The 24,023-nt window shown below is 34.7% G+C and overlaps 1 protein-coding gene across 1 annotated transcript in view; it reads right to left on the minus strand.

Moving 5' to 3' along the window:
- Positions 1–1,237: 1,237 nt before the first annotated feature.
- Positions 1,238–24,023, minus strand: part of GFPT2 (glutamine--fructose-6-phosphate transaminase 2) — a 28,281-nt gene continuing 5,495 nt past the window's right edge. Inside the window, exons 2-19 of the mRNA XM_060688531.2 lie at positions 23,256–23,363; positions 20,506–20,604; positions 18,875–19,000; positions 17,997–18,055; positions 17,217–17,351; positions 16,529–16,590; positions 16,283–16,362; positions 14,666–14,783; positions 13,794–13,957; positions 11,493–11,588; positions 11,287–11,384; positions 10,119–10,239; positions 9,364–9,521; positions 8,905–9,019; positions 8,205–8,332; positions 7,509–7,676; positions 3,792–3,953; positions 1,238–3,215 (exon numbers count right to left, since the gene is read on the minus strand). Of these exons, the coding sequence (XP_060544514.2) occupies positions 3,171–3,215; positions 3,792–3,953; positions 7,509–7,676; positions 8,205–8,332; positions 8,905–9,019; positions 9,364–9,521; positions 10,119–10,239; positions 11,287–11,384; positions 11,493–11,588; positions 13,794–13,957; positions 14,666–14,783; positions 16,283–16,362; positions 16,529–16,590; positions 17,217–17,351; positions 17,997–18,055; positions 18,875–19,000; positions 20,506–20,604; positions 23,256–23,363 (2,042 nt within the window). The 3' untranslated portion in view covers positions 1,238–3,170. The remainder of the gene's footprint in view (positions 3,216–3,791; positions 3,954–7,508; positions 7,677–8,204; positions 8,333–8,904; positions 9,020–9,363; positions 9,522–10,118; positions 10,240–11,286; positions 11,385–11,492; positions 11,589–13,793; positions 13,958–14,665; positions 14,784–16,282; positions 16,363–16,528; positions 16,591–17,216; positions 17,352–17,996; positions 18,056–18,874; positions 19,001–20,505; positions 20,605–23,255; positions 23,364–24,023) is intronic.

The following is a 24,023-nucleotide window of genomic DNA, read 5'->3' on the forward strand; positions in this document are numbered from 1 at the left end:
CTGACAGAACAATTAATCATGGAACGAGTTGCTTCCAGAAGTTGAGAGTTCTCCATCAGTGGAGATTTTTAATTAGAGCTTGGACAACTATTTGTCTGAAATGGCATACAGATTCCTTGAGGAGGGGTTTGGACTAGAAGACCTCCAAGGTCCATTCCAACTGGGTTATTCTGCTATCAGGTCTTAATACAATGGGTTTTTAACAGATTATATATGCTAATTGATGAGTATTTTCAATGTCTCTAGTGTGCAACCTGCATCTGTATCATCATTTCTCTACCTACAAGTTCCTGTTTCATACTTTTTTTTAAACAAGAACCAGTTAGGTGTAGTCATTAAGATACTAAACTAGAAGCTGGGAGTTCTAGTCTATGCATCAAAGCCAGTCAGGTGACTTTGGGCCAGTCATTCTCTCTTAGCCCAACCTATCTCAAGGAGTTTTTGTGGGGAGAAATAAGATTTGTATGTTGCTTTGAATTACACAAATTAAAGATGGAATATAAATCTAATTAGCGATAAGGCTACATCAGTTCAACCACTCTATACATTTGATTATCTCAGTTACAACTCACTAAAGAGTTACGTTGTTTAATAAAATGTGTGCATTGGAAAGGTACCAGACACATTTTAAATCCCTATTAAATCCTTATAAAGACTCGTCCTAAAGTGGGAGGCTAATATGTAACAAACAAAAATGTCAATCTCTAGCTAGCAGCATCTATGTTGTATTTACGAAGTATTTCAGCCTCAAACATATCCCTATACATTTTTATATGGTACAGCTTAAAATTGTCTTTACATGCCCAGATAGAACAGAAGGCAGGGCAATAAAGCATCCTGGCATGCTGAGGGCAACAGAAGGGATCAAAATAATTAATTCAACCTCTGGTATATGGGATTTTTCCACCTGACCAGATTACAACTATAGCAAGTCCTCAGCACTGCATGCATCTATTCTATGAGAATATTCTCATTCTCTATTCTATGAACATCTGAAGGCTTATGTCCTTCAAAGACAGATACAAGGACTCAGAACATCCTAACTAGAATTCCACTGGGGATTGGGGGTTTGCGTTCTTTCCAACAGTTTCCCCAAATTTTTGCTTACAATCTGCTACTGACTCCAGACTTTAAAAATCAAATGTCATCCATTCTGCTTAGTCACAGAATATTGTAGACAGCTTTTATATATAATAGCTCTAGTAAAAAAAAAATCAGATGCAGCAAAATCGAGACATTTTTGTAATCAATGATTTCTTTAATTTGCATAGCATTTTGGTTGTTCGATGGTTAAGTAGAAACATACTCACAAAATATGCAGTAAACTTATAGGGTTAAATACAACTATTCAAGAAAATATAGTCTGAGGCATATATAATGAATTTTATCTAAACACAACAGTTCAACAAAAACACAACCAACTTTAAATGACGTTTGAGAAGTTTTCATTAACAACAGTACAGAAATATAAAAAGTCAGGTAAATGCAATAGAAATTCAGTTAAAAGTACAACTGCCCAAAGTAAAATAGTCAATATACAAGTGACTGCATTCACATATTATGTTTAAACCAGATTCATTCATTCAGCATTTCTGCTTGGCTGTCCTATAGCTTCCAACTCTGGTTTGTAAGCAGGCAGAACAATAGAGTTCCTGATTTAATTATGTTAGCCAAACCACAGAATGGGATTCTATGGTTGTTTGAGCTGCTCTGGCAGGAGGTCAGGTGAGAGTGACTGCATCATTTATTCTGCCTTAATGAGATGTGTAAATGTAACAAATTAATATAAACTTAATTAACAAGGATTAATTCCTAGGCATTATCTACTAATAGAGGTAATCCATATGCTAAATAACTTAAATGCTATACATGTGTATTTATAAATACTTTGTATTTAAAAGTAAGACAACCATTGTATGTACATGTACCCAAAAGCAAATCTTACCAATTTCATAAGGACTTAGTTTGAGTAAACATGTATAGCATCAGGCTGCTCATAGTGTTGATTTATTCACAGTAAATCAGAAAAAAAGCTATGTACATATATTGCACAGTTGTAAAAAACACTATTCATTAAACATATGTAAACAACAGTTTTTTTCTTTCTTTGGCAATTTGATTATTTCAATAATGCTACAAGCAAGAGCACTTAGTAAAGTACGTAACAAATATTTAAAGGCACATTAAGCAGTTTCTCCCCCCCCCCCCCAAAAAAAGTAAGGACATCTTTCCAAATATTTTCTAGTTAACAATATGCTGGTTATTGGTTCATTACTCTCATGTTAAAAAACTCACAGTAAAAAAAGTTATGGTTTGAAGTGAAGGGTCAGAATAATTAGAATACTTGCTTGAAACCCAAAAAAGACATTTAAACAAACCAGAGTCAATCTCTCAGACAAAAAATAACCATGAGTTGTCCTGTGAACTCCTGATTTCTTTCTCTACCATTTCCTAAGCATCCTATCACATAAAGGATGGAATTGCCTGTAGCGATGGTAGGTGTGCACATATATTTTATATGGATGGTTGTGTTTTTATTTCTAAAGTTGTTTGCGTGTTTATTAGTCTTTTTAATAATATGTGCATTTTGCCTGTGTTCTTGTGGACAATGGGCTTGTTGTATGCGTTTTGTATTTTTTGGAAAAAAGGATGGTATATGCTTTGCTTCTGGACTGCTACATTTAAAAAATGTAAAAACCTCTACATAAGATTTTGGGATTTTATATTGAGGTGTGCTTTCCCTAATGATATTTTATGGGCTTCATTAGTTTCCCTCCGCAGAAATGGATATTGAGCTTTTAGGAAAATGAGATGCTTGGTCTCTGCCTTACACACAGAGAGCTCACCTTGGAAAGAAGAATGTTAACAGGAAAATTAAGGATTTGGGAAAGTAGAGCATTTATCCTGATGAATGGTATCTTTTAAAACTACTCTTAAATTGCACTGACAAAATTCAAAAACAAACCAGGAGTCCAAGTTTAAACATAACAAGTTGATTAAAATAAATCAGGTTTTGAAAATCGATTTCAGATCATAGCTTCAAACTGCCAAGAAACAGCCATGATTTGTTACCTGTAGTGAGTTCACCCACTAAAACCAGCCAAAGTTAGGTTAAATAAAGCCTAACTTAGCATCATGAAATTATCAGGCTATATTTTATAACATAATACTTATTCTACAGTCACAGATTTAGCCAAATTTCTTGGGCAATCCACCTGGAAAAAGAAAGAAAAAGATTTTCATCATACCACAATAAAAATTATCCTATTTAAAAGGAACATAAAGGAAAATAAAATATCCTGATGGCTGTATGCCTTCCCAAACTATGTAAATATATACCAATACCATTAATATCCTTAAGTAGCTGGCTTAGTTTGACTTCTGCTTGATTCTAACTTTTCTTTGTTTCATTTGTGCCATGACCCAGATCCTACATTCTTTGATATCTTTTTACATGCTAAGAAAATGACTGTCTACAGTATTCAAATACTATATCAATAGTGATTCTGCAAATACTCTTATCACAATCACTGCTTGGCTCTTATTACTATATTTTGGATAATAGGAATCACACACCAAGCAAGATGGTTAGTTCTATCTTTATTGAAGTTTGTGGTTCAAGTTAAAAGATGCCTAAATGCTAATAATTTCTTAATCTTTATAGAAACCACAATTATTTATAGCTATTTGTTTAAATCCTATCACTCATTCTTGTTTCCAATTTGAAGAAACCAGGAAGTATCCAACTGTGCTTGCTTTAATTGGAATGACTAAATATGGAAGTAACTTACATCATATCCTCTGAGAACAGCCAGGTGGAACGAAAGCAGCTGTAGAGGGATCACACTCAAGACTCCCTGTAGACAATCAACTGTCTGTGGCAACTCAATTGTTTTGTAAGCAAATTTGGAGCTCTCTGTATCTTCTCTAGAACATAAAATAATAGGACGACCCTAAGAAACAAGTCAAGTAGTATGGATTAATATTAATGATTAATCAATTATTGATTATACATAGATTTGCTGTACTTTGCAAACAATTTTCCAATATGTAGCAGTTATTTTTAGTATTGTATTTATTTATTAATTAAATTTTTATGCTGTCCACCTCCCCTATAAGATTTAAATTAGGTTTTTATCTTTGTAAGTCACCCAGAGTCATCAAGAGTGAGTTGGGTGGCCATATTTATTTTCATAAATAAATAAATGTAGCAAGAACATTAATAAAACAACATTGAAAAAAGCATTTATTTAAACTAAAAGAATGCGTATAGGTATTGATAATTTTGGCTTCAACCTAAAATGCAACAGTTTAAATGCTTTAGTATCATTACCGGTAAATGTTACAGCTGCAGTAACCCAATATAATATTACATGTAGTTCACATGCTACAACAGGAATTGGGACTCAGATTGCCATCACTAGGTGATGCAATTGCGAAGTGCAATGTTGACTGCATCGATTACTGATAGTAATCCTGACAGCTCCAATCACCATCATAACTTCGAGATGTGTGGTCATTAATCAGAAGTTGCAAGATCCTCAGGTAAGGAGCTTGGGGTGCCACACTGGGATGGGGAAGGACCGGGAAGGCTTGGGCGGACTCATGCAAATCAAGGAAGGCCAGGGAGAGCTTAGAAGGCCCAGTGGAGGTCCCACAAGAGCCAAGGGGAAGGTGGGTGTGCAGGCTGAAGCAATTTACCAGAATGACTTGAGACTTTTCCTGCCAGGTTTCCCATTTACTTTGTTTGTGGCAGGAAAAGTCCCAAATGGCAGTCACATGATCTTGGGATGTCATAATTTTGAGCTGGACACCCTAGCACCTGGATTGCAATTACTTGATTGTGGGGTTGCTACAACAGCTGAAACTTCAGACACTGCTTGTACATCCATTTTTTTCAGTGTTGCCATAACTTTGAATAGTCATTGAACAAATGGGCATAAACCAAGGAGTGTATTACTATTATTACTATTTTAACAAACAGGAAACATACTTTATTTTAAAATGACTTGTTTGTCTTCACCTGCCCCCAAGTTCTCAGCAAACTAAAAGCATGGCAAATTAAAACTATGTATAATGGGCAATATAAAAATATATTGTTTGAGATCCAATGCAATTTGATCACAACAATGCCTAAAAAGGGTCTTTTGGGGGGTGGGGGGCAGGAACAGGGGAAATAGAAAAGTATAGAGACATATTAACATGCTCAATTTATCTAAAACTAGAACCTGGAAAGAAAAGAGAATTCCTAGTAAACGCCACAAAAGCAAGGAAGGCACTGCTATTGAAAGAGCAAAAAAGGGAACTACAACATTCAAGAAATGCAACATCTCACTTTCCCTAAGAGGGAATAAGTAAATTTAATGGTGGAGAGGTAATGATTGAGATCTTCTTAACTTATAACTTTATGGATAATATAGAGCAAATGGGAATATTTAGTCCATTTTCTCTTGTAAGGTTGCTAATTTGAAATCACTCATTCAGAACAGGTAAAATCCTCATTCAATTGGCTACTATATGAAATGACAAAATATGGCAGCTAGGTTAGTTGACATCAAAAAAGGATCGTATCCATTATCTATGAATTAATTATATTATTGATTAAAAGCAGTTTTAATAAGAACAATTTCATTGTGTCCACTATCAGAGGCATACCAGACAAGGAAACAAGAAAACCTTCTGGGCTAGTTCCAAACTCTGTAACTCCATTGTGAAGGGAAATCAAACTAGCTTCACTTCAGTTCTCTTGTTTCTTTGACAGTACTGACTTAAAACTGTGGCTGTTAAGATGCCCTTAAGAGGTAAAATCTCCTTTGAGTAAAATTCTGTTCTTAGTAAGTTCATGAAAATATCTACATAGTTCCTTGCAACAATATACAAGTAGTTTGCTATTGCCTTTTTGAGAATATTTTTTCAACTTTGATTTAGCTAACAGCACTGAAATCCCCAGATTCTAGCTAATTAAATATAGATGACTAAAACAATAACAAAGAAAAGGTTTTTTCCCCTCTAATGGGGTAGTTTATCTTGTTTTTATAATACAGAAGAGTGGTAAAGAGAATAATTAAGTATTTTATACTTCTGTTATAAAAACATAACATCAGAATACACTGCTAGCAAGCTCCTTACCAGTTAGAACTAATTAGCATTTGAAGATTTTAGGGATTTAAGAGGCAATAAATATGTCTTCTTCAAAAGATAGTTTTTACAAAATCTTTTTTCTCCCACTCTTACCATTAAGCTCTAAGCAGTTTACCAAACTCTTGAAGAATCCATTTCAACTGAAAATTACACATTCCCAGTGATCTTCCAGGTCATAATAGTATGACATAATTATACAGTTCTTCATATATTATTAAATTATTAATATTGTGCACATTGGGTCTCATAGTCTTAGTGACTCAAATAACTTTTATTAAATTAAAACATGTAAGAAGGCTTGGTAGGATTAATTCTATACCTGAAATAGCAAACTCTGAACTCACAAACCCTCTATTTGTGTTGTCTCAATTAAATTCAGCAAAATATTACTTTGCCTGGTTTTGGAGTCAAATATGTTATACCCTGAAATTCAGATAAAACTCAGGTCCAGAAACGTTGGCTTTTAAATCCTAAGACTGCTAAACTAGGTTTTTGCTACCATGTTTTCCTGAAAATAAGACCTTGTCTTATATTTTTTTGAACCCTGAAATAAGCACTTGGCCTTATTTTTGGGGAGGTCTTATTATTTTGGGGCGCATGGAGGAAACCAGAGGAAATGGCGGGGACCGGCTGCACATGGGTTTAAATATTTTCGAGGAGGGCTTATTTTCAGGGGGGGCTTATTTTAGCACGTGCTCAAAAGCCTGATTGGGCTTATCAGGGGATGTCTTATTTTAGGGAAAACAGGGTATATGAGGATTTTTTGTACGCTATCAGATGTTTACAATGTTTATAGTTATGCAGTGTTTAATCTTCCCCAGTTGCCAGTTATATATATAGTTCAGGCCTTCAGTAATACATTTTATTTAAAATATAAAGTCTTTTCTGAGAACTAAGAAGATTTACAGTGTAGTTTGATCCAAGTATTAAGGTCGGTAATGCTTCATTCTTCAAATAATCTTTCAAATTTAAAATGATGAGCTTTGTTTCAGTCTACAGATATTCCCCGATGATCTTGTTCACGTATGTTCAGTTAGTTTAATATTATTTTGGTCTTTGCTTAGTGCAACTTCTCATCTAGCAAGCTTTACAAGTCTCAGTAGACTTCTTAAGGATTCTAGAATTCCTTCTTAATCATTAATAATATAACATCTTAATAATTCTAAAATTATTCTTTTGACATCTGTGACAGGCAAGCAAAAGCACTCCTATTTAGACAGGCTTTTGACCCTGCATGTTATTCATGCTGAAACATGATGATATATAAATAATATATTTCATTAATATATATATTCTTTTTTGTATTTTATTCTTGCAACAAATGTACAGATTAATCATAAAAATGAAATGCAAATTACAGTGTTTACCTGTCGGGCAGTGACCTGCTGTAAAGCATTTTGGCACTTGGTAAAGCAGGGATCCTTCATAATTATCATAATAACAGGCATTTGTTTATCTATCAGAGCCAATGGTCCGTGCTTCAGTTCTCCAGCCAGGATGCCTTCAGAATGCATATATGTAATCTCTTTGATTTTCTGCAAAGCAAATGAAAGAAAACCACGAAGGACAAAATAAAAATGCATTATGTTGCTGATAACAATTAAAACACAGATAAATAACACCAAAGTCAGAACCCCAAAGCTGCTTTTTGCATGTCCAAATTTTAATTAGTGATCATTGCTGGGATATACAATTTTTTGGAATTGCCTAGGTACTGTACATTCTAATTCTTAAATGAAAGCTAACATCAAATATGTGCTGAGTCTAAGATGAAGAATCCCAAGTAATAACCATCCATTAAAACATTAATCATGTATCCTTTCAGTACACTTTAAAATTTATTCTATGGATTTCTCTCTGTAAATTTCGGTTTAAGGAACAGACGTTGCAAAGCATCAATAGTTTTGTATAATTTGAGGGTGTAGATGTATAGGTGAACAAATAATTCCTGATCTGAAAGACATATAAATCTTTTTACTTTCTCCAAAGCACTGCTTACAAATATGTTTTACATATAATAAGTTATTTATACTTTTGAAAAATTCAAAGTTAAGGATTCATACCAGTGCCCCTTCCAAGCAAGTGGCATAATTATATCCACGACCCATAACCAAAAGTGATCGTTGTTTATATAGTTCAAGCGCCAGATCATGTATTTTCTCATCCAAAGACAGTACTTCTTTAATCATCTCTGCCAACAAATTAAAAATGAAAATTACTTTCATTCTTGCAATACTATCAAATTTCAAAATATTTCAAAATATTAAAATTGTAAATTTAGACAGACTACATCAATTAATTTATGTGCTTTACAGTATAAAACATACTATTTTACCCTTTGATAGCACCTAATATCTGTTCATGAAATTTTAGAGGGGTACAAGTTTCAACAATTGTTTATCCTGAACAGTTTTTAACCTTCACTAAAGAGAGAGAGAGAGGAATGAAGGAAGGAAGAAGGGAGGGAGGGAGATTTTAATTTAAAAAACAGAGCTCTTAGCTTAAAGTACATAACTATAAAATTGCCCATCTATTAACAATATGTCACACATTTACCTTCAAAGCATGATTCTATTTTATAAGAGTGAAGTCCAGTTTTGTTCTCTTATCTCTTTCTCAACAAAGAAATTAAAGTGCAAGCAAATAATATGAATCCTATAATGGAATACCTTTCAAAATTACAAAACTGAAAATTGATTTACAAGTTTGTGACAATATATTTTTCCTTTTCACAACAAACTTTAATTCCCCGTATGAACATACCAGGTAATGACTTTAAACTACTTATGATCTCCTGTCTTCTTTTTTGCAAGGATATCCTGTCTTCTGACATCATCAGACCAAACAATACGAGAGAAATAAATTGGCTGGTATAAGCCTGAAGATAAAAAAAAATCCTTTATTTGGTTGTATGATCCTAAGTGTATAATCCTAAAACTATCTATTAGCATCTGTTTTGGTGAAACCAGATGGACCAAGTACAGCCCATATCCGTGGATATCAGATTCTGGCTCAGTCACTCATATCCATAAGTAAAGCTGCAGAAGGGATGCTTTGAAATCCTGTATAGTCTTTATAGTATAGATAGTATTAGTATAGATAGTGTTGACAGTTTCTTGCAACACAATGCTTTCTTAACAAGGAAGATACTTTATTGCTGCTCCAATAAAGGCTATGGTTTGGTCCAAAAGAGAAGGTCAATTACAAAAAAAAGAAACTTACCTTTGTACTTGCAACACCAATTTCAGGTCCTGCATTGATATGTACACCACAATCTGTATCCCTGGATATTGAACTTCCCACAGTGTTTGTAATGCCAACAGTCAAAGCTCGACGATTCTTACAATATCGTAAAGCCATCAAGGTATCAGCAGTTTCTCCTTTAACACATTACGACAATGACATTATTACTTAGATTAGAATGGCAGTCGAAGTTAGAATGCTCTGATCTGCTCTATTCATCATGATACTGAACAACTTTCCTGTTTTGTGAACTTGCCAAAGTTTTATGTTTCTTGTTTTGGCTGTTATAAATAGGAAGTGAAAATTATCTGCAAAATCTTTAAAAATGACTGCCATCCATCTGTTTAGCTTTAGTAGGAGATAAAGTATCATAGAATATTCCTCAGGTCAGGAAAAGATTAGTGTTTTGGAGTGCAAAATCAAATCTTAAATTGGCCCCAGAAATAGGAGTAATATTTTCTTTAAAATACCGGCACAGGGAAGCTTAATTTTGAAAAGTTTACATTTCAAAACTGCCAGATGCAGTTTCTGAGACACTCAGTGGAAAGCCCTTTATGCTAATAATAAAAATCAACGTGAATTATAGTAACAAGATCTTCCTCTCATAATGTAAATACAATTAAAAGCTTGCAATCAGGAATCTTGGTATAAATGAAGGTAATAATATATACCAAAAAAAAAACACATTTGTCAAATTCCCAATATTTCCCAAATTAAAATGTAAGGCAATTTACCTGACTGGCTGATAAAAAAGCACACATCATCTCGAAATACAGGGGTATTCCGATCCAAAAAATCACTAGCCAGTTCCACCATGACAGGTAGCTCAGTCAGTTCTTCCAATACTTGTCGTGTCTGAATAAACATAAACAAAACAATGCTTTAATTCTTTTGTGACATCATGTCAGATTAGCATATTAGCCGGGTGAAGCAAAATTAATCAGTTTTGTAGGAATAATGCAAATTACTGCTTTAATGCACACTAAAATGTTCACCGTGAAACAAGACTTCAGCCCAGGTTGGCAAACGAGTGACTTAGGCCTGTATACACTCTGCTTATTTATTCAACTATATGCTGAATATATTCCTTGGGTTGTGACAGCATTTGTCAAGAAATATAGCACAGACCAGCATTTGATAGAACAGCCTTGAAGACATTATATATCCAGGATGTGGCTGTAACTATGAAGATCAGAATCATGCAGGTTTGTAACAGTTTGTGGGAGCAATATTTGCACTTTGAAGAAGTAAGATGGTAAGAGTTTCAACACTTTTGAACTCTAATGGTGGGAGAAGACTCCAGAAAATACCACGGGTAGGCAAGAAAACAAGCAAAAGGATAATCAAGCCAGAGTTTTCACTCAAGACACAAATTGCCAGGTTCAAATTATCATACTTGTGGCACATTATGCAAAGACATAGTTCTCTGGAGAACTTTACAATGAGGGGTTCTTTGGTGTTTTCTGAGCTTGGTTGTTTTCTTGCAGGTGTATCATTACCCAAACTTCAGTGCTACACTAGCACTGATGATATTACCTAGTTTAGGTAATGAACATCTCCAATAAAACAACCAAGCTCAGAGAGCACCAAGGAATCCTCACTTCAACCCTGAGCTACAATTATTCTCCTTTATGAAATTTACAATGCTGGAAAAGATGGAATGAAAGAGAAAGAGGATAACAAATAACAGGTGGATGGATTCTATTGTACTGGTGATATAATTATGTACTATTGGAAAATCTGAAGGATCAAGCTGGAATCAATCCCAATCAAAGAGATTCATAGTTCTATGATTAATACCACTCCAAAAGCTTGTTCTTTAAAACATAGAAAACTCCTATAAACATACTATGAAGAAATTTATTACATATGTTTTCATATGTTGAAATATTTTAAACTTACAGCCACAGCAGCATGATAACTGGTTCCACATCCAATAATTATTAATCGACGGCATCTTCTGATTTCTTTCAAGTGATCTTTCAAGCCACCTAAAAGAACTATAATTTCCACAAAACAGAAACGATATGAAGATTTTAGTTCTGGGCAAGTTCCTATCAGACATTAATGGTAACATAAAGGGAGATTAGAATTTTCCTCTCATTTACCTTTGTTGGTTTCAAAGTTCACTCGTCCTCTCATAGTATTGAAAACAGATTCTGGTTGTTCAAATATTTCCTTCTGCATGAAAGCACTGAAATTCCCTGTTGTTTTACATTTGAATAAAAACGGTCTGTTAATGTTACTATTTAATCAAGGATGGTATTTACAGCAAAATAACCTGGGACAGAATGTCAATTTCAGTCACAAGCCTTAATCTTGGTCGCTTAAACTTGGTTAAAGGAATGCCTATTCCCATATCATGTGACCATGACGAGAGTCCTCCCAGGGCCCTTTTTGGCTGTTACATTACCAAAGTATGTACTTCCAAGGATTAGATTTTTACTAACATTTAATTTTCAGGACTAGTTAAAAGAGTTTTTTTCATTAATAATGGGATCTGTACATCAGATAAAGAAGTTGAAAATCTTTTTTAAAGCATACTCAACTTACAACCTGAATAGAACCTGGAATTTCCATTATATATCATGACAATTGTAAGTCAAAATATCCATGTGACCAACCCCATTTTATTATATATGATATAGTTTGTGGCAGTCGTAAATGCCAGTTTACAGGGAAAAAAAAAAAAAAAGCTATAAATCATGTCTTTAGAAATCATATGACTGTGGGACACTGCAAACAGCCCTAAATACAGGCAAGTTGCTGAACACCTAAAATACAATCATTCTGCAGTGGGGGGGGGAGGGTCTGTTGGAACTTCAAATTTAGATCATAAGTACCTTTTGGAGGATTTGTTGTAATTTCACTGCAGACTCACTAAGTGACCGATGATAAGTCAAGGACTATTTATACAACTACCATGGTTTACCTCATTTTATGGCATTTCAAAATGATATTGTTTATATTTAGACATGAGCTTGTATGTATAAAAAAGGTCTTATAAAATACCGTACAGTATTTAGTTTTATAATAGCAATACATAGACTATATTGCTGTTCCTATAAATTTCCAATGCTAAATAGGTAGAATATAAATGGTTTCAATGTTTATTTGTTTATATTCATATACTATTCAACCCCAACAGATTCCAGATGATACACAGAAGCTGTTGTGGGTCCAGTGCCTGACATGTGGATGCGCAGAAGGCAGAGAAGAGGGGAGCAGTGGAAAAATATACGCCAGTCCTTGGGACAGAAGACCCATCACTGCTAGCAAAGCCCCACCCTAGCTCTGGGGATAAAAGGCAAGAGGTGGATATGAATAGGTGTGGCAGACATTCATCTCCCTGCCCGATACACTTGTTAGCCTGTTGTAAGAAAGAGAGACTTTTTGCTGGGGCTGCTGACGCTCCTAATAAAGGAAACATTTAGTTAACTACAGAAGGTTTGTCACTAACTGTTGTACGTTATGATTCTTGATGAATGTATCTTTTCTTTTATGTACACCGAGTGTATGCACTTTATTGTCAAGTGTGATTGTGTGTCCAATCACACTTGACAATAAAGAATTCTATTCTATTCTATTCTATTCTATTCTATTCTATTCTATTCTATTCTATTCTATTCTATTCTATTCTATTCTATTCCATTCCATTCCATTCCATTCCATTCCATTCCATTCCATTCCATTCCATTCCATTCCAATTCCTATTCCTATTCCTATTCCTATTCTATTTTCTATTCTATTCTACTCTACTCTACTCTACTCTATTCATGTTTGGGAGCTGGGTCAGAACAGAAGTCTTAATAACTTTACAACTGATATTAATATGAAACAGTACCTAGATCAGGGATGTCAAATTCCCAGCCCACGGGTCAGATGTGTCACGCACTGACCACGCCCATGCCCAGTTTAGTGAAAGTTGCAATATGTTGTGACACCGCCGTGACAACGCGAGTTTGACACCCCTGACCTAGATGGTTTTCCAGAACAACTCCCTATGGAAGAAGACTGTCCATGAAAAAAAAAATATTTCAAGCCCTTCCAAAAATGGGAAGGGTAGGGGCAAAGTGTATTTCCAGGAGTGAATTCTACAATTGGGGTCCACCCTTCTAACTTCTCACACCCTCATGTAGATGAAATCCTAACAGATCTTTTTTCTAGGTTGCTCTAGACAGGCTGGACAGAATTATGTTATAGATGCAAGATGTTAACTTATTATTATTTATTTGTTAAATTTATTTGCCATCTATCTCGCTGTGAGACTATCAGACTTTATAGGTCACAACTAGCACTTTCAATACTTTCCCCCAATCAGTACCTTCTTTTTTGTGGCTAAGTCTGCATCTGAACTCAGATGGAAAAATATTAAGTTGATACTAGGAAAGCTGTTCTGCTGGGCTTACCCTTCATGATCTGCTGCAGCTCCATTTGCAAAGTTTGAATGGCTCGAGATGGGTCATCAGTAGCAGCACGTTTTAGCCGATGAATGGAAAGCTTTCCATCAGCCACTGCTGCAATGTCATCATCTTCCAGAAAAATAACTCTGTTGGTGTGTTCAATTATGGCACTGCCCCATTAAAAAAAAAAAAATCCAGGTAAGGTGTGAATTTTCAAGTGCAACAAAGCTTTGTTCTGTGGGTGTACATAAGAGCTATAAATAACCATAAGCATGAATTATGCCTCATCCAGTTCTTGACTGAAGCACATGCATGTCAGGTCATAGATCATCCGCACAATCTAAAGAATCTGGAATCTGCACACAGCTACTAAGAAGAGTTTATATTCTTTGATATTATGATATTATTGACATTTCCTGCATCCCAAACTGTACTATATATGATCACGCTAAACACACTTTTATGAATTACCATTTAGATTTAGAACCAAAGGCTATTTCTCCTTGGATACGAGCCAGGAGCAGGATCTGTTTTTCCAGAATTATTTTGCACCACTGGCTAACTAAAAAATCAGGATCTAGGGCTATACAAAGCAGCTTCAAAAGGTGCTTGACAAACTCAATTGGTTTGAGCTAAGGACCTCTCCTCAAACAATGAAATATCCTCATCACCCAGAAGAGTGAGTACCGCTGCTCTGTAGGTTTTCTCTAGTTCTCTGCATTTGCAGACATGGACAGGACATTCTTTGGAAATGTCAACAGAGCAGCTTGGGAAAATTGCTGAAGCAATTCACAGAGTTTGCGGCTATTTCATTGTTTCACTTGGACTCGCGTGCTTTGCACAATCCTGCTAAAGCTACAGATCATTATGTCTGTTACCTTGCATCCGAAGCAAAGAAAAATTCAACCGCTTTATCACCCACAGCATGAAGGCAGGTTGAACTGTCCAGTCTTTTCATTTGAGTTTTGCATATGTTCTTTACATTTTCTATATTACCTATCAATGAAAAAGCATGCACATGTAACATCTTTAAATCAGCAGTAAGTACCCAAATTCATCAGAGTTGAAATCAAATTATTGAACTTCATGAATTATACAAGAATCATTACTACCTCATTGAAAAATTACTAAGAAAATGGACACAGACACAGAATAAGGGACACATTAACACAAACTTGAACGGAGATTAGGCAAAAGCAATATATGAAAATCCCGAAGTGGCATTCCACAATGGAAGCCATGATATACCCCAACATGCTAGGAAACGAAAAAATGTTTAGATATAAGGATATTTTAGACAGCGGCGCAAATCTTAAATCCAATGAGACACTGAGAGAACAATGCATTAATATTGACTGGTGGCCATATCTACAAATCAAGTCTCGATATCAAAAAGATAAGGAGGAATTCGGTATAGAGATAGGATCAAATGGATTTGACAAGGTATTGATTGGAATGGAGAAAAAAATCTTGGCCAAATTATACAACTACTTATTAGAATACGATAGGGCAGAGGAGTTGGTTAAAGATCAAATGATTGCATGGGCTAAAAACATCGGGCATAGTATAAATTTGAATGATTGGGAAATAATTTGGAACAAGAACTACAAATTGATGAGAGCAGTAGCGTACAAAGAAAATCAATACAAAATGCTATATAGGTGGCATCTAGCCCCTACAAGATTAGCAAAAATCTATCCAACTACAAGTCCAAATTGTTGAAAATGCAGCCATCATCAGGGTACCTTCTTCCATATGTGGTGGACATGCCCCGAAGCGATGTAATATTGGAAAAAAATTCGAAAATGGATACAAGAAATAATTGAGGAAAATATCAATTTGGCACCTGAAACATTTCTCCTGGGAATATTAAAAAGGACATATGAAAAAAAAAAAAAAAGAGGTACCTAATCATACATATTATTACAGCTGCCAGATTAATATATGCACAATATTGGAAAGAAAAGGGACTACCACCGGAAGAGCATATAATCAGAAAAGTATTTGAATGCGCTGAGATGAGTAAATTAACTTATGAGTTAAATGATGATGAAAATTCGGAATACTATATGGTGTGGGAAGGGTGGTATAAGTGGATGGAAGATAAAAGAAGGAATAAGGGACAGTGCAACTACTAAAAGGAATAAGTAACTTTAGAGACACCATGTATGTATTCTATATATATGTATGAACACTGCTTAACCGATATTAGTTGTATTGTAATATTATGTAACTCAATAAAAAAATTAAAAAAAAAAATAAATAAATATTACTAAGAAAAGAATGTTACACACCATTAATTTCAATACATAAATATAAAATTTGTCAATTTTGAAATAAGGGTTTGTTTAATATAGTTAATATTTTTAGTACCATGGATTTGTAGTTAATGGACTGATAAGAAAGAATTCTGGCCAATATAATCGATTTCCTCTCCCCCACAACCCACAACATTCCCAAAATACAGGGATGGTGATAGTATTATAATAACTTACATGTTCGATATAAAATGGGAATTTGTTCTGTGGAGAGCTTAGATTCACTACGAACTCCAATAAGTAGAGGACTCCCCCTCCTGTCAAGTGATAAAACAACAATGAAAGTGGTTATGTTCATTTTAAGAAATACATTCGGGTATTTTGCGAAGATTTAGATCTTGAAAAATCTAATCTTCGTGTAAGCTCTGTGCTGATATCTATTTATCAAGCATCATAGCCCAATTTATAGTTTTGTTTATTTACCTGGTAGCAACAGCTTCCCCTGGATAATGGATACTTTTGAATACCAATGCAAACGCACCTTCCTACGTAAGAGGAACATTAATATTAAAAACAGAGTGAATGGGATGCACATCAAAAATATCTAAAGAATGAGTAAGATAATATATTAGTCAAAATTCCCTTTTCATATCTTTCGTGATCCCTAATAAAGGGAGTAAATTTTTAAAAAGTAGCAAATACACTTCATTCACTGACAACAATGTTGGCATCTACATAGGGGGACGATCCCCAATTAACTCAATCAGATATATTTCTAATGATGAACAATTAGTTTCCTGATTATCAGTGGGAAGACTTGTATTTTTAATCCATGTCCAGCTGTAGAATCCATATACTGAGCTTTATTAGGTGATTATTTACAGGCTACGGCCTAACCCTTGATATCAGATTGACAATTCTAAAGGAAAACAATAATAGATTATAGGAATGCATCTGGATTTCATTTGGGTTTGTGTCTCCTTTTTCACCTATGCTCTGGACAACTATGTGTTTTTGTAAAAAAGAAAATATAGCGAGGCATTTTGAAAAGGATCGTCTCTGTTTTAAAACACACCCAACAACCTCATTTGGTTACACTCAGTAGGTGAAAGATAATTCAATATTATGTAAACATTACCGATGCTAGGAAATAAGAGAATCTCCCACTCACCAGCTGTTGAATGACTCTCTCCACCAAGACAGAAAAACTCACGTCTTCAGTTTCTTTATTATCATATACATATTTGATCAGTTTCGGAATTGTTTCAGTATCTGTTTCAGATTCAAATTCATAACCTTTGGTCTCCTAGAATGTTTTAAACAAAATGTTAGATTCGAGTTTCTTACCTCAGGCTGTTTTCATTCATATGCAATAGTGTCAAGGGACATCTAATGCCTTGATCACTACTGGTCTAGTTCCCGCTCCCCAGGACGATCACTTTCACAAGCTAGATTTTATTTATTTAGATTTTATTTATTAGGACTTTATTAATCATGCCATGGAAACAGCACGAAATTAATGTTGCTTCATAACAATATAGAATCACAAGATTAATTCCTGCCAGAAACAACACTGTGTTATTCTCTAGCTCAGTGTTAGCCATTTTAACATCTTGACATCTCACACTTAGCCATTTTAACATCTGGGTTGCGGGATTCTGGGATCTGAACTCCACACATCTTAAAGTTGCCAAGGTTGAGAATGCTGCTCTAACTGCCCCGTGCTAACACTGGGATCACATAGGAAAGGAGAGGAAAAAGCTGTAGACAAACTATTCTCTTTTATAAGGGGACACTGAATCTGGAACTCGTCATCTGGCGTTAAATCTAATGGCAGGCAAGGACAGATCTCTCTAAAGAACTAAAGCTTAACTTCTACATATAAAAATAACTCCTGTCACACAGTTTGGAGTGACACAATTTTACAATATGCTGCATTAGATTAGCTTACCAAAAACTTCCGTAGGTCTTTGTAATTTGTAATGATTCCATTATGGATAACAACAAATTCTGAAAGGAATATATATGGAAATAAATACATAGGTAAGAGCAAACAATGAGACTTTAATTTAAAAAGTGGGTGGAAGCTGTGTATTTATTAAATTGGCACTAGCAAAGTGTTTCGTAGAATTCTGTTCTTTCAGCAACGAGTCATGGCCAGCTTGGTCTCTGTCAAAGAGACTGACAATGAACAGCCAGTTCCAGAGTTGCCAGATGAACTGCTGAGCAGCTGTACGGAGAGGCGGCTGCACCACCCAGTAACCAGGAGATTCATAAAATGAGGAGTCTGAGCTTCTATCCACTCTCAGTCTAAGGGCTTGTCATGCAATGAGCAGAGCAAAGGCATTCTGCAAGGCTCCTTGCCCTTCCAAATGAGAAACATTGGGCTGCTTTGGATTTGGGACTCTCTCATGGCAAGGTTGCTTGACTTTGGGTGGCTTGATTTTTCTAGTGTGCATGTCTCTGTGTGTGTGCGCGCATTTGCACTCACATTTCCTTTGCTGCTCACAAGCTTCAGAAACTTCTGCATAAAGTTTGCAACCACCTTTTTGTGTTTGTGAGTGCATAGATTGAGATGGAGCCCAATGGATATCAAGTAGTATAACTAACCAGTTAAAAATGGTTTAAAAATCAGAGGATATTGGTTGTTTGGAGAATATTGGACTCAGCAGATTCGTGTCCTTGTCTTTCATGTGTCAATATTACACGTGCAAAATTGCTTTCTGAATCACCCATCTCATTTAACATACACTAACACGTGATGGTGGTTTTTTGGTTTCAACAACTACCTCTAAGGATTTCTGTTAACCCACCCAAAAAATTACCTACCATTACTTTTATCTGATCGTTGGGGATGACTGTTGATAGCATTTGGTACTCCGTGAGTAGCCCACCGAGTGTGAGCGATGCCGAAATGTGTCTCAAAATCTGCCTTTAAATCCAAACCTTCTTGCTCTATACAGGACAAATGTATAATAATTTATATTCAAAATGATAGGCAATTCTAAATTTCCAGCTTTTCAATAATGGTTAGTGGCTATAAAAGGGGTGGGTTTTTTTTTTTTTTGCATTACAACCATAACTGAACCCAGAATTAGAGTTGTAAGTCATTGTGGTAGTTAAGTAGGTACTATGCAATCACGCCCAATTTTCTGACCTTTTTTGTGATGGTCATTAAACACCGCGGCCATTAAGCAAACACAGTGGTTGTTAAGCAAATCCATTTTATCTAATGGGTGGGTTTTGTCAGACACCATAAGTAAATGCCAGAAACTGGCAAAAAAGGATAATAATTGTTGTCACGTGACCACAGGACATTACAAATGGCTCTTGAACTGGTTGCCAAGCATCCAAAATGTGATCGTGGTCTGTGAATGTGTGCAGTTCTTAGAACTTTACAATTGGGTCATAAGTATCTTTTGGGGGAAGATCCATTATTACTTTGAACAATCGTTAAGTGACTGGTTGTTAAGTGAGCACTACATGCATAAAAGTATGTTCTAATAATATCACAAATTTACAGTAAACACATTCCATGCAGAAATCATCATACACAAAAAAACACATACACACACACACAGAGTTTATTTCTCAGTACAAATAATCACTTCCAACACTGAGCAAATTCAAAATCCAGATGAAAATGTCTAACACTGCATGGGAGTCAGCAATCATTATTTTATTTGTTTCTATTTTAATGAAAGAATTTGCTTTAAAGACATTTTATTAAATTTTATTATTTAATTTTATTAAATGATTTAATGTTTTGCTAATGATATACATAACTTGTATTGCTTGTTTTTCTTATGATTTAGGTGTTACTTCTGTTACAGTTAATTAGATCTTAAATGAAAATAGGATTTACATCATCCTCGTGTAATAACTGGGAGATTTAACTTCACAAAGTAGAAAGTATATTTCCATCTACCCTGTTTCCCTCAAAATAAGACATCCCCTGATAATAAGCCCAATCGGGCTTTTGAGTGCATGGCAATAAGGCCAAGAGCTTATTTCAGGATTCCAAAAAATATAAGACAGGGTCTTATTTTCGGGGAAACACGGTATCTTTCCTAGGATATTCTTACTCCTATCAGAGGTTTAGTCTCAAAAGGACATTAAAATATTAGCAAAAGGCTTGGCTTGTGGATGTACTATTGATGTACACATAATTCATATTGAATATTATTCCACAATCTCATATTGTATCATAACTGCCATTATATACACATGAATAAAATTTATAGAGGAAAGGTAGTAAAATGTTCAGAAATCATTTGAGAGTAAAATGTAGAATTAAGACAAATGAAATTTTTGTTTAAGGAAGTGTAATTGTAATCCCATCAATTGGCAATTGATTAATAGTACTTCTTAGTACTATTAGTAGTATGGTACTTCTAAATAAACATGCTATATTAAAGATTGGCCATAAATATACCAAAATGCAGTTTTGTTATACTTACTTTGCAATTCCTCATCAAGAGCCTTTACTTTTCCTCTTTTTTTCACCAATTTGATGTACCGTTCTTTATCTTTATTATTATTCCCATCAATTGCAACACCTGTAATATAAAGTATATCTTATTGTATACTGTTCCTGATTATTTAACTTACTGTACACATTTGCTTAAACAGAATATCAGGATTTTTTTTTTTTCAGCAGATGAGATATTTTGATTGATTTTTTTTAATGAAAGGATTTGCCTTGAAAATCCTTTTATAAAAAGATAGCCATAAAAGTATTTAACATTTTGCTAAGGCTTCAAAACTTGCCTCGTCTGTTTTTCCTTTTATATCTGATTAAAATTCCTATTGATTGATCATGCAAGTCAGTGTTGACTCATAGCATTTCTATTATGTGTTATCAAGTCATTTTCAATTTTAGTCACCACATATAGTTTTTCTCCATAATGATTTATTTCTAACCTGTTCTATCAAGTCTCAGCTCATCACTACTGCAGCTGAGGCTGTCCATCTTAAGCATCCTCCTACGCATCCTTTCTTTCTTTCTTTCCTTCCATTTTTCTCAGCATTGCAATCTTTTTCACAGAACTGGGTCTTTGCATAATACATCAGAAATAGGATATCCTGATCATTTGCGCTTCTAGTGAAAGCACTAGGTTGATTTATTTGTTTGTTTTCTTGGCTGTCCACTGTATTTTCTAACACCAAACTTCAAAGGTGTCTGTATTCTTTCTACCCCATTTCTTTTTATCCTTTTTCTTCAAGCCTAACTTTCGTGGAGGATCATGGCATTTGAATAAAGGTTTTCATTGCTACTCTACCAAATGCATTTCTTGACTGCTTTACTGTTGAAGGTTGATCCAAAGAGATCCTTTGATATCTTCATTGATAATTCTAAAGTTGGTTGCCCTACCTTTGCCATTTATAATCTTCTTTATATTTAATTTTAGTCCAATTTTTTTTCATTGTGCTTAGTACTAGGGCTTGCAGATTCTTTGAATTTTTGCCTATCAGGGTAGTGTCATCAACCTAGCACAAATTATTGATGTTTCTTCATCCAGTTTTAAAACCATACTCATATTCTTCCAATCTAGCTTTCCTTAATATGTTGTCAGCATTCCAAGTAATGCACCCATTGAAAGCAGAATTCCAAGGCAGGTAGATTCCTCAAAGAACAATTTATTGGATACATCATATTAGCACAACTGGTGAAAACAGACTCTGAAAGTTTCTGTGGTTTTCACCTAATTAAAAAGTGAAAGTTCCCCCCAGGTCATCAGTCACATTGTCCAATAGTGGTGATGGCAGTTTGCCTGGTTACTCCACTCCTCCTCTTCTCAGCCACCTGTTGGAATGACCTTAGTTCCCACAATAAAACTTTTTATTTTGATGGCAAAGCCAAGCTATCTAATTTTTCCGCTTCCTTTCTTCCCCTCTGCCTTGTGGCAACCATGAAGCCTCAAAGATAGCCTCAGCCAGCTTTGTTTCAGGGTTGACATATGTATTCCATATATAGATTGAATAAATAAGGGGAGAGAGTGTAGCCCTGTCACACACTCCTTTGCCAACTTTTTGTTGTTGTTGGTTGCAAAATCGTGTCCAACCCATCATGACCCCATGGACAATGTTCCTCATCATGTTCTCTTCTTACTGTGGTTTCCTGACTTGTATATAAGTTGACCCAACCTGTTTTAAGTGACCCTATAGGTTAAAGTAATTACAAAATAAAAAAATAAAACTCTATTTAAGATTGTCTTGTAAGTTTATTTGTACCTCATGTCAATGGTTCAACAGTATATTTTTAAACATTGTCTAAGAACCAAATATATATCACAAAATGAAACTAACATTGATTTGCCTATTACAAGCCTCTGATTGCTTTAATTATAAACTCCTGCAGGAAAAGAAAAGTGAAAGTACATGCAATTCATTGTAAAAATTCTTCAGAAATCTGACTCAGTGTGATAGAAACACAGCTCATGTAACCTTTCACTTCCTCAATTATTAAAATAATATTAAATGAGGATAAAATTCTTCCTATGGAAAAGACGGAACTGACTCATTTTCCTTACAGTGGGCTTCACACATTGAAATAACACATGGCTTGTTTTTAACACTGTTAAATAAGCCACAATAAGTTCACACATCACATTAAACCACAAGCTACAGTATTTAAGCCATTGTGGCTGGGTTAATTATAATATTGAGAACCCTGTCAGTATCTAATCTATTCAGAGACCACTTCTAACGTGTTTTTCGAAAAGCAATAGAAGCAATATAAGACAAATACCACCTCAAGAACATGTTATTGGAAAAATATTGGAGTGCGCCGAAATGAACAAATTGACTTCAGAAATTAATGACAGAGAAGATTCGGAATTTTATAGTGTGTGGGACATGTGGTACGAATGGATGGGGAAAAGAAATAAAGAAGGAAATAGAGATTAAATATTAATTAATTAACAAAATCTATATGAATAGTATTATATTTAGTCTTAGAGAGTTGAGCACTATTATCTTTAAGTGTTTTGAAATTAAATCTAGCTTTAAGAAACAATATCAAATAAAAGACAAGTAATAATGCATGTAGATGTATATATGTATATAACTGCACCAATGAACCGAAAATGTACCGAATGTATCACTATATGTTATAATAAAAATCAAATTTATAAAAAAAAAAGAAAGAAAAAAAAAGAAGCAATATAAGACAACAATGGTCAGTGTCCATGTAAGACATTTTACATACCTGCAGAATCATATCCTCTATATTCTAGTCTTTGCAGTCCTTTTATCAGTGTTTCAAATATCTCTTTCCTTGTCCGAGGTACTTTGTAGTTCAAATAAGCAAAGATACCTGTTGAAGAAAGGGCAGTGAAAAAAAAAACAAGAAATGCCAATATTTTGCCATTCATAAGTTAATATGATTTCCATCTTGCCCCATTATCCCAGTTTATAGTACAAGTAGTCCTCGACTTATCACCCCATTTGACTCCCAAATTTCCATAGCAAAGCAAGACAGTTAAGTGGGTTTTGCCCCATTTTACTATTTTTCTTGCTGCGCTTGTTAAGTGAATCATGGCAGTTGTTAAGATAGTTAGTTGTTAAATGAATCTGGCTCCCCCACTGACTTTGCGTTTCAAAAGGCCGCAAAAGGTGATCACATGACCCTGAGACACTGCAACTGGCATAAATAGTTGCCAAGTGTCTAAATTTCTTTCTCTCTTTCTCCCTCCCTCCCTCCCCATGCCAACTTTACCAACTGAGATAAAACCTTATCAGTTATTTTATCATGATGGTATTTCTTGCAAAGATAGCTTTATGACTTATTGTACATAGTTTCACTAATAAAAAGGATAATTAAAATACTATTGCCTGATAATCTTAGGTATTTAAATGTTGACAATTATTTGATTATGATTGACCAATTTATTTTGGTTGACTGCTTATTTCTGATTTAGGTCATTTAAAATAAGATAACACGAATCTTTTACTAATCAGGTTTTGAGCTACAGAT

Source organism: Pantherophis guttatus, chromosome 2 (genome assembly GCF_059756535.1).
Source record: "Pantherophis guttatus breed Tessera chromosome 2, ASM5975653v1, whole genome shotgun sequence".
NCBI lineage: Eukaryota > Metazoa > Chordata > Lepidosauria > Squamata > Colubridae > Pantherophis > Pantherophis guttatus.